The 12029-nt window shown below is 39.8% G+C and overlaps 1 protein-coding gene across 1 annotated transcript in view; it reads left to right on the top strand.

Moving 5' to 3' along the window:
* The window catches only part of DOCK2 (dedicator of cytokinesis 2), a 397905-nt gene that overhangs the window by 31893 nt on the left and 353983 nt on the right, over window positions 1–12029 (top strand). Inside the window, exons 4-8 of the mRNA XM_072824198.1 lie at window positions 213–268; window positions 761–857; window positions 3832–3980; window positions 9029–9164; window positions 11225–11379. Coding sequence (XP_072680299.1) covers window positions 213–268; window positions 761–857; window positions 3832–3980; window positions 9029–9164; window positions 11225–11379 — 593 coding nt within the window. The remainder of the gene's footprint in view (window positions 1–212; window positions 269–760; window positions 858–3831; window positions 3981–9028; window positions 9165–11224; window positions 11380–12029) is intronic.

The following is a 12029-nucleotide window of genomic DNA, read 5'->3' as shown; positions in this document are numbered from 1 at the left end:
GGACAGGAGCATCCTTGGGAACCTAGGGCTGTTATAGTATTTAGAACAACTGGTAGAGAACTGATGAGAAGTAGACCTAAGAGAATGAATTATTCCTGTAAAGTTTGAGGGTTTCACTTATCAATTATTTTTGGGAAAAAACATGAAGGCCTGGGGTTAGTTATTTCTGTAAGGATATGCCATTTTATTTTATTTCATTTTATTTCCAACAGGGTATTTTCCCTAAATCCTTTATCTACATCAAGGAAGTGACAGTGGAGAAAAGAAGGTATTTGTTATTTTTCACCAGACTTGACCCTCAAGGGCTCATAGATGTCTCTGTCCTGTCAGCTCTGAAAACCTGGCTTGGCAGATGTGAATCAGCTTATCCCTCTTCTCCGTGCCCATGTTTATTTGTGTGTCTCTTTTTTCCCATGCAATGGGAGATCTAATCCAAATTGATTTCTGTTCAGATCTGATTCTGAGGGGATATTAGGAAGTTTGGAGAATCAAACTTTTCACTGGCAGCTGCCTTTGAATTATATTAAAGTCGATTAATCCTGAATAATGAGCTTGCAAGACCCACCCCAGTGAAGGAGGACATTAAAAAGGAAGTTCCTTGTATTTGCATAATGTAATTGGTGTGGCTATTGGGGATGGTTTAGTCTTCTGCCAGCAAGGGCCCTTTCAGCAGCTGCAGCTTAATGCAAATTTGCTAGCATTTTATCTTGTTAGCACCTGGGTCTCAATTTCACACAATTTTGTCTCCCACCTTAAATAGAAATATCGAGAACATCATTCCTGCAGAAATTCCTCTGGCACAAGAAGTGACAACGACACTTTGGGAATGGGGCAGCATCTGGAAACAGCTCTACGTGGTGAGACTCAGAACCCTGCTCCCTAGTATGGAAGCTAATGGCAGTCTTTGCTTTGGTTCAGATTTGGAATTTGGCTATATAGCAGGGCAGGCCAAAGTAGCTCCAGTGACATAGTAGAACAAACAGTATGAGTACATGGAGGCCCAGAGAGGTTAGGTAGCTTTCTCAAAGCCACACAGTGAGCTTGTGACCCAGCCATAATACATGGGGGTCTGAGGTGATCCTTCTGTTTTAAAACTAGTGCAGAATTTTTTGTTAAAAAATAAGCTTCCTGTAATGGGACTCTACATTTTAATAAACCCTGGGGATTTTGATTTGATAGTCTGTTGACAATACCTTGAGAAATACCGTTCTTATATATTAATCAACTAATGGCTATTGTCCTTAGATCTATGAAGAAGTTTTGACCCTGGAAAAACAGAGTGCATTTTGCACTTAGTTTCCCTGTATTGAAGCAAATCTAATTTTAAATCCTCCTTTGATGCTTCTAAAGCTCCTAATGAAAGCAATTAGCTAAGAAAACCATTAAGCTGAGAGTGAAAATGTCAACCAAGGCTTACTGCATGTCTGTTACAGCACTGTGCACACCTGCTGGTGTACATACGCTATTTGTAGACTTAACTTTTATGGTCATAAATGTCGACTCCCTTGCGGATACTTCATAATATATGGTAATTGGCACATCCAATTCTATAAGTTTCCCAAAAGTTGATATGAAAGTTTAGGTGGAAAACAGTAACTTGAAGCTAAAGGGGTTTATTTTATTTTATTTTTTTAAGATTTTACCTATTTATTCACAAGAGACGCAGAGAGAGAGGCAGAGACACAGGCAGAGGGAGAAATAGGCTCTATTTAGGGAGCCTGAGGTGGGACTAGGTCCCAGGACTTCAGGATCATGCCCTGGGCTGAAGGCAGGTGCCAAAGGGTTGAGCCACCCGGGCATCCCTAAAGTGGTTTAATTATTCATCTCCACTACCCCTTTTTAAACATCATATACACCACACCCTGAAAGTTTGTTTTCCCCTAAGAAATCTTTGAATATTAAGTCCATTGTGCCCTTTACCCTAGTAAGGAGAACCTTAAATCTCTGGTATTCCAATATCCTCTTCATGATTCTAGCCATGTCTGCATACCACGTGTATAATATTTACTTAATACTTAAATTGGCTCCCTTTCTAATAAACTTAAATAATTTATGTAAGAAATTTCACAGCATTCCATGTCATTTCAACAACAATTCTCAGTTCTCCAACACCAACTGGATGACCTATAATCTAACACTGACTACCCAGAATCAGTTTCATATTCCATAGGTTAAAGACTCAAAATTACAAGTTTGCCCTTACTTCAGATGCCAGTTGCAAGTCTTGGGTCCCTAGGCTACCCACACTTCTGTCTAAGCTTAGTACAAATTCAGAGGTTCATCATTCCTCTCCACCTCCACCTCAGGTCACCTAATTCCCTAGAACAACTTGCAGAGCTCTGGAAAGAGCTATACTTATGATCACTGTAAAACAGTAAAGGCTACACTGTAAAGGCTACAATGCAGGAACAACCAAATGGAAGAGATGCAGATAAAGGAACTAGGATGGGAGTAAGCACAGAGCTTCCATGCCTTCTCTTGGCATGCCACTGTCCCTGCACATAGATATGTTTACCATCTGGGAAGTTCTTTAAACCTTGCTGATTGAGAATTTTGATCAAAGTTTCATTACATGGGGATGATTGACTAAATCTTTGGACATTGGTGACTGAGCTCCATCCCTAGGCTGTCTCCCTTCCTTGAAGGGGAAGGGTTAGGGGAGTGGGGTTAAAATTTCCAACCCTCTAATCACATGATAAATTCTTCTGGCATCCAGCCCCCATCCAGAAGCTGTGAAGGGGGCCACGAAGAGTCATGTCATTAACATAAACTCAGGTATGGTGAAAAGGAGCTTATTATGAATAAGAAAAAAAGGTTCTTATCACTCAGGAAGTTCCAGAGCTTTAGGAACTCTGTGACAAGACCTGGGGATAAAGAACAAATATATATATATAATACATATATATTTATATGTATATTTACATATTATAAACATATTTATATATAACATATATTTTTATATATTTAAAAATTATATTTATATAATTATATATTTATAAAAATATATATGTTATATATATAACAAATATATACATATTTGTTATATTAAAATATATATGTATATTTGTATGTTAAAAAATATATATATATAATTTTATACCACACACGCTTTCCCAAGTGCAAAGCCAAAGTGCTTGGCACAATTAGAAGAACTTTATTCAAATAAATACAATGAAAACAAGGCAATGTTATTAAATGCTTGCTATAGTACTAGTCAAAAGCTCTGAACTCAAGACCTCTCTCTCTTTGTTAAAAAAGTAATTGGTAAACATGAGAGAGGGGTTAAAGACATATTACCATGAAGCCACACCTTTTTCCTTCCTTTATACAGAAGGATAGAAGGAGAATCACCATATAGTTCCATGTTATTTAATGTTGTGTCTTTGTATCACCAGAAGCCATTGTGTCCTACAGGTTGTGCACATCACACTTGGGGGAACACTACCCTAGATATAGGCCTTTATCACCAGAAAAATAGCCCTGGTTTGTGCCCTTGAAGAGCCTGATCTCTGGGACCTGCATTACAGAAGATATTCATGGCATTTCCACTCCTCGAGTATCTGTTCTGATGGGAGTCAGAGATCACCCTTTCTTTAACAAGAAGTGATCAGGATTATTACTTTCATTTCTGGAAGTCTCTGTGGCCCAGTGGAAGGAAATGTGTAGATGACAGAGACTACCGCCCAGTCTCTCGGTAGCTGGGTGGGGGCCAGGAGAGATCCTCAAGCCATCCATGGCCCCTGAACATACTTCACTGACTGGCACAGTTTGCCGCATAAATGCCCACACGCCCTTAGCACAGGTGATTGTGCATTGTTTCCTGTCTTGTAGGCCAGCAAAAAGGAAAGGTTCATGCAGGTGCAGTCCATGATGTATGACCTGATGGAGTGGCGGTCCCAGCTCCTCTCAGGAACTCTGCCCAAGGATGAGCTGAAGGAACTGAAGCAGAAAGTCACATCCAAAATTGATTATGGCAACAAGTAAGCCTCTCTTTCCTCTGAGAAGATGCTGTCTTCTCCTACCCACCCCCCTTCTTCCCTGTCTCCCTCCAGAGAAACCTGGTTTCATTTTGAGATGCATGTTTACCACTTTCTATTTGAGAGAAAGAAGGTTGTTACCAGTGCAGTGTTTGTGTGCCTTTCTTATCACCCCTGTGGGACCTAGGGACATGCAAGTGGAAGGAGGGCTTGCTTATGCAGTGGTTATTACCAGGCTGAGAGATTTACGGCACTCATTTAGCCTACTTCCAAGGGGCTGGGGAGCACAGTCATGCTGATTCACTTTTGGCTTAGTTGTCATTTTATTCCTGTACTTATAAAACTCCCTCTTAAATCTCAGTGTGAGACTTACTGTCCCTTCCCCCATGCTAAATTATCTGAGCCATATGCCATCAGCTAACTCATATGCATAGTTACAAAAGTGTTTCCTCAAAAGGGAAGAAGTAGAAAGTGGTTAGAGTGTGAATGCTTGCAGTTAAGGAGAACATGAAACAATTTTTTGAGGCAAGACAGCCCACTGATAATAATAGTAGTGATAATGATATTATAAGTAACACCTAATCTGAGCTAATTATGTACCAGGCTTGATGCTAAGTGTTTTACATTCACTGTCTTATTTAATTCTTATAATAACTTTATGTGGCATGCAGTTTTATCGTCTGCCTTTATTCTTAGATGAAAAAACTGAGGCTCTTAAAGAGGTCAGGTAATTTGTCCAGAATCACATAGCTAGTAATGGCAGAATTGGAATTTAGACCCAAGCAATCCAGCTCCAGAGTCCACAGGCCTCGTTACTGGGCTACCTAGATGCATTTGAGAACTGTAAAGGCCCTCCCTCCCTCCTGGCTATTTAGATGGCTTCCAAATCATACTCACCTGCTTATTCATCCCGATAAAAAATATGTATTGAACATTCATGATTGGTCTGATACCTTGCCAGCTGTTGAGGCTGTAGAAATAAAAGCTCCTGTCTACTAAGGAACCACAGTCTGGTTAGGAGTGAGCTACAAGTAAACTGTTGATATGAATTGTGATCAGTTTGATGGCTTATGAAACAAGAGTACCCTTAATTCAACTTGGAGAAGGAAGTCAAGGAACCCTGAAGGTGGTAACCCTGAGGGGAATTTTGAAAGACAAAGAAGTATTAAGTAGGCCAAAAAAAAGGGAAGGTAGGAGTGCATGAGAGAGCATGGCAGGTTTAGAAGATTGTGAAATGGGTCAGAAGGCTGAGCCACAAGGCCAGAGGGGGAAGTAGAAAGAGCCCATTCAATGTGATAAGAAGGAAATTTCCCGGCAGCCAGGCTTTCTTGCCCTTTTGTCGTGTGCACTAGGAAGATCCATGGGCACTAGGAAAGTCAACAGGTCTAACATCCAGCTACTTCCCATCCCAGGAGCACAGTCCCTCTACTAGTTCTCCTGCTGGCAGCTAGCGAGTGTGTCCAAATCTGCTTATAATGCACATCAACCTCAAGTGACAGGAAGGGTTTGCCACACAGCTGCTGCCACCATTGGCGCAGTGATATCTCTTAGTCGAGTATAGTTATAGTTGGGAGTGTGAGTATCTAGGGAGTTTTGCTGCTTTGTAATAATGGCATCTGTGACCTTCAGGTGTTGTTTCTTCACGAGGATCCTAAGAAAAAAGGCCAAGGATGGAAGAAATGACCGCTCACAGGAAGCCTTCTCTGATTTTTCCTTGTCCACCCCTGGCTGGGTTAGGTGCTCTTGCAGGCTCTTAGAACCTTCAACAATAATTACCCCCCTACTGGTCTGTCTCCCCTGCTGTGATGGGACCTCTGTAAGAGCGTGGCCATCTCATTCATCTCTCTGTGCCAGGAACAGAATCTGCACATGGGAAATGCTCGATGATATTTGAATAAGTACATGAATGGTGGTGATTGGAGAAGGAGGAGGAGAGAGAGTCCTTCCCAAGTCAGCTGTTTCTCTATAGCATTGTCGAGACCAGCCCTGTACTTTCAGTTTCATTCACTTCTCTTTGGGGAAGTGAGAGGCATCCTTGGAAACAGAGACTCTGAGCTAGGGGGCCCCTTGCTTCTCACCGCTCTTCCCTGATGAGGCAGCTAGAAGGGAGGGAGATTTGGACACCTTCAATTATCACTGGCCTGATGTGTTGGGAGCTCCGAGCTCTGATATGGGGTGGATGGCTTCCTGAAAGCCAGAAGGCCAGACCTCTGGGGAGAGGTCAAGAGCTGCATGAGGTACACCACCTCATGCTGTGAGAGTCAGGGAAGAATGCCAGGAATTAAGTGCTGGAGGACTGACCAGAATCAGCCTATTTTTCCCATTATTCACTTTGTTCCTTCACTCAGACATCAGACGTTTGTTGACCACCTGGTAGGCCTCTAGGACACATATATTTATAAAATACAGCCACTACCTCAACAACTAAAAGCAAGCAATGAGAACCAATAATAACTTACTGACTGTTAACTACCTACCAGGTGCTGTTTTAAGCACTTTCCATGCATTAACTCAGATAAATCTCATGACAACTCTATGAGGTACGTAGGTGCTATTATCATCCCTATTTCTCAGATGAGGGAACTGAGGCTCACAGAGTGATTAAATCATTTTGCCCCAGATGACTGAAATTTGAACCAAGTAGCTTGGCTCCAGAGTTCAAGTGTTTAACTAATACTGCATTCTATTGCCTCCAAGGACCATGTAGATTAAAACAGGAGAGAGAAGTCAACAGACACTTGAGTAGGAAGTCATGCCTTTCATAAGAGCAGGAAGCATGGACAAGAGGGCAGTAGGAGACAGGAAGTTGACTGACACCAGGTTGGAATCTAACAAGACCAATGGGAATTATTAGGTGAAGAAATTAGAGAGAGAGGAGAGAGAGAGAGAGAATGAATGAATGTGGGAGCAGCTCAGAGATTAACTTGAACACAGAGAGGAAGCCAAGAACCGTGAGGGGCCTAAGTGCCAAGTAAAGGAGTTTAGATTTGTCCAGAGGATGATCAGGAGCCACAGAAGGAGCCATTTCTGTTTTCATTTCCATTAAAATTTTTTATTTTTGAAAAATGCATACGGTGGAGCCTTCTTCCCCTACTCTTGTTTTGTGTACATCTTGGCACTTTCTTGAAGAGAAGAGAGCAGTGTGGGTCTATCTCAGAGGAGAAAATGTCAAAATGCTCATTTCTCCAAAGCAAATGGTCTGCTGTTCAATTGGCAGCCTCTCCTGACCCTGGGTTATGGGAATCCTGACAGTCCTGGCCTGTGACTACTAAAGCTTCTAAAATTCCACATAAGACCAGTAATGGGCAAGCTCCTTGGTTTTCAAGGAGTGAGGAATCCTCAAATGACTCCTCCAAATCCCAAGATAGCTCCATATACCCTGGAGAATGTTTTATTCATACATTTTAGAACAAAATCCACTTGATAAATTTTGAAGAGAAAGAGCTAGAGAGATCTTGGCATTAAATTATGTATTGGCTATGCTCCATCTTTTCTGAGGTCACACGAGTCTCTGCTCAGCATTAGTTGAAAGCATTTATTCCCCTTTAACATTGCCCATTCGGCAGCATGGCTGTGCAACATTACGAGTCATATCTAGTTGGAAGTTAATTTCGTAATGAATGTGGACAAACGGGTGAACCTTGGTTCCCTTCTGTTTGCATTTGGATGAGATGAGAGATGTGCTTCTCAATCTGATTCTCAAATAAGAGATGGAAACTTAGCCTCCTTCATTTGTCCTTGCTGCCCTTTCCGAGTCTGGTACTCAGTAATGGTGCCTAAGTAGGAACACTGTTGGTCTTCTCAGAGTCTCATCATCCCACTTCCACCTACCTTCTTTGTATGGACAGCTGAGGTCCTCTTTCTCAACATCAAGTGCAAAACAACTTCAAATCAAGGCCTTTACAAACCTACTCCTGGTCCCCTAACCCAATATACTCCTAAATGCCTCCCATCTAGAAAGTATACCGTAGAGGTTAAGAGTGCAGACCAGGATGCCATATTACTTTTTAACTAGCTATGTGATCTTGAGCAAATTAATTAGTCCTCATATCTTTGGTCTTTTCTTCATTTGTAAAATGAGGTATTAGTACATAAAAACATTAATGTACATAAAACATTTAACATCCATGAGTTTACAGCAAGTGCCATGTGTTTGCTGTATCATTGATGCTGATCAGAATGGCAGATGCAAATTGAAACAAATCAATACCAAGCAGGGGAAACCTTGTGGCCTAGAAGTCCAAGAGCTAAAGAGCAAGCTGTAGGTAACAAGCAATATATCTGAGATTTTTCTCTAGCAACTACATTAAAAAATGTTGTTGAATAGATAACATATGAATACCTTCTCTGCTATATATTATGTTATGTTTATTATATTATAAAACAAATTAAGATAAGGCACATGTCTCCTTTGACTCCTCTGTCCCTCTTGGTCCCAGGGTCCTACTCCTCCTCACAGGTAGCCATGTTGGTAGTATTGGTGGTTTGGTGCTTTTTATCCAGACCTTTCTCTCTTTTCTTGTCATTCATGTATATGCTCCCGGGTAATATATCTGGCTTGGTTTATTTGTTTATATTAACATAGTGTATGCATTTGTCCATACTTTATTTTTTTCATTGAGATATATCATCAAACACATTAAAGCTATATCATATTTGTTATCCACTGCTACTTGGAATTCCATTACAGGTCACAGTTTATTTAGTTATTCTCCCTTTGATAGACATTGTGGTTTTGTTCAACACTTTGCTGATGCAAGCAGTGCTGTAACACACGTCCTCATTCAAATGTGGATGTTTCTCTAGATTCAGCATCGCAGGAAATACACATTTTAAGAAAATTTAATACACACTGCCACAGTACCACCCAAAGAAGCTGAAATGTACCAGTATGCCCTGCAGCTGTGTGCAAGGCCATTAATATAGAGCTGTTTCATGGAAGTCTGCAAGTTTCAGAGACCAGGGGAACTTACTAGTATAAACTTCTCACCAACGTTTTAAAGTCTTAAGTCTCCCCTGATTTATCCTCACTCTCTGTTTTGGCTTTTCAGAATTCTTGAGCTGGACCTGATTGTCAGAGATGATGACGGAAATATCTTGGACCCTGATAATACCAGCGTCATCAGCTTATTCCATGCCCATGAGGAAGCGACTGATAAAATCACAGAGCGCATCAAAGAAGAAATGGTGAGCTTTGTAAAATAGGCTTTGGCTAAGTGAGGCAGTCATTTAGCACATCATAAACTTCAAATAATAGGCTAATTAATCAGACTCTATATGATTCAAGGAGACATCTGTCCTATGACCTTAGATGATCAGTAACCTCATGCATTTTATTGTGTTTTTGTACTTGGGTCTGTAATTCATTCTGCATCCATCCCACAGGTAGTTTAATGCAAGGCAAGTTTCCTGTTCTCATGGAAATTTCGTATTTCAGAAAGGAGAAAAGAAGAAAGGCAGTAAGAAGTAAATAAATTAATGGACAAATTATTTTCAGATGGTGATAAGTCTCTAAAAGGCAATAAGCTAGTTCTATATGAATTGGAATGAATCAGGAGCTATTTTAAAATGTAACATAAGGAAAGGCCTCTCTCAGAAGAAACATCTGAGTTGTCACTTGAATGATGTGAAGTCACCTGGGTAGATCTAGGAGTAAAGTGTTGTAGGCACAGGGAATAGTAAGTGAAAAGGCCTTGAGATAGGACTGTGTTCTGAATGTTCAAGGAATAGAAAGGCCAGTGTAGATAGGGCATGATAGCAGTGGGAACATATAGGCAATGATTTGGAGAGGTAGGGAGCAGCAGTCAGCTCTCTCAGGGCCTGAGGGGTCATGGAAAAGACTTACGATGTTATTCCAAGTGTGGTGGAAAGCCAACAAAAGATTTCAAAGAAACAATTTTTTTTCAAGGTTAACATAATCTGACTTATGATTTAAAAAATTCTTTGATCGCTGTGCATTATTTGAAAACAACTTTATTTTTAGTTTTATTAAGATAATTTTCACACAAAATTAATTCATTATGAACTACAGTCTACTGAATCTTACTAAAATATAGTGTTGAGTGAACTCCACCATGATCATTATATCGACAGTTATGTCACCCTGAAAAGTTTCTTTGGGTTCCCTTGTAGTTGATCCCCTTTATCAGTCTCTAGGCCCAGGCAATCCTTAATTTATTTTCTGTGATTGCACTTTTGCCTTTTCTAGTTTGATATAAATGAACTCATACAGTTTTTGTGTTTGACTCATTTTACTCAGCCTGGTGTTTTTGAGGTTCATGTTACGTATATTATTTTTTTTTTCTTTTTAATGCTGAGTTGCTATACCATCAACTAGTTGTCCATTATTGGACATATGGATTGTTTCCACCTGGGGGCTATATAACTAATACTGCTACGAACATTTGCAAACATATGTGTGGACATATATTTTCATTCTTTTTGAGTAATACCTGACAATAGGATTGCTATATTCTATAATTTGGGTATGTTCAACATTTTAAGACACTATCATACTATTTCCCAAAGGGTTATACAATTTTGCATTCCCATCAGCAGTATATGAGAGTTCCAGTAGCTCTGCATTCATTCAACACTTGGTCTTGCCAGTCTCTTAACTTTAGCCATTCTAGTGGTTGTGTGGTAGTATCTCACCATGTTTTAATTTGCATTTTCCTGAATGACTAGTGATTTGAGCATGTCTTCATGTGCTTACTGGCCATGGCCATTTCTATCTTTTTTTGTGAAGTGTCTGCTCAAATATTTTCCCTACTTTAATTGGGTTGATTTTTTAATCATTGAGTTGTAGGGACTTTTTGTATGTCCTAAATACAATTGTATACTTGTATATACAATTGTGTATCTGTATTCTAAATACAGATTCTTCATCAAATATATGCTTTGTGAATATATTTTCCCTGTCTGTTCCTAGCCTATTCATTTTCTTAAATGCATTTTTTAAAAAGCAGAAGTTTTTAGTTTTAATGAAGTCCATTTAAGCATTTTTTTCTTTTTATGGTTTGTGTTTTTTATGACACTAACTTTTATGAGGAAGATTGGGGCTAAACAAAGGTATTTCCCAAGATGAGAAAATCAAAGCCAAGAGAGCCAAAGTGACTTGGCTTAGATCACGGGAACTTTTGTTGATAGACCTGGATATAACACAGAAATCTTCAGGCTTGAGTCCTAAGTAGTGCTAGGCTGATTTTCTCCACTTTTCTCCTTTTTTTCCCCCCTCCAACTTTTAGTCAAAAGACCAGCCAGATTATGGAATGTATGCCCGCATCTCCTCATCCCCCACCCACAGCCTCTATGTCTTTGTGAGGAACTTTGTGTGCCGAATTGGGGAAGATGCTGAGCTCTTCATGTCTCTGTATGACCCCAACAAGCAAACAGTCATAAGGTAGGTGTTCAATGTTGCCTGACTACTCTGTATATGGGAGATTGGAATTAGCAGAACACAGAGCATCTTTGTGGAGGAATTCCCACCTGGAAGAGAAACTGAGCCTGAATATGTGGAAATAACTTCTTGTAGGATATGCAAACCAGGTGGAAATATTATTCACTACCAAATTTTTCCAATAGTGTGGTTATAGTTACACAGGAAGTTTTTGTAAATAGGTTTTTCATTCTGGAAAACAACCAGAAAAAATGAGATTCATACAGGTGGCATTGGATAAAATAAAAATACCTACTTTTAAAATAGGAGGTGAGTGGGGGGTTACTGGGTGAAATAGGTGATGGGGATTCAGGAGTGCACTTGTTGTGATGAGCACCGGGTGATGTATGGAAGTGTTGAATCACTATATTGCATACCTGAAACTCATATAACACTGTATGTTAACTAACTGGAATTAAAAACTTAAGTACAAACTAAAAACAAAACAAAAGCAAAGCAAAATAAAATAAATGAAATAAAATGGGAGTAAAGAAGTAAATGAAGAGAACTTCCTTTCCTCCAGGGAAATATCAGGCTAAGAATGTGGGCTTTGAAATTTGCCTGAGTTCATATTCTGGCTCCACCATTTACACTTTCTTAACCTTTACTCTTTC

Source organism: Canis lupus, chromosome 4 (assembly GCF_048164855.1).
Source record: "Canis lupus baileyi chromosome 4, mCanLup2.hap1, whole genome shotgun sequence".
Classification (NCBI taxonomy): Eukaryota; Metazoa; Chordata; class Mammalia; order Carnivora; family Canidae; genus Canis; species Canis lupus.
Note: the sequence above shows the minus strand (reverse complement) of the source record. Positions and strands in the feature narration are given on the sequence as shown.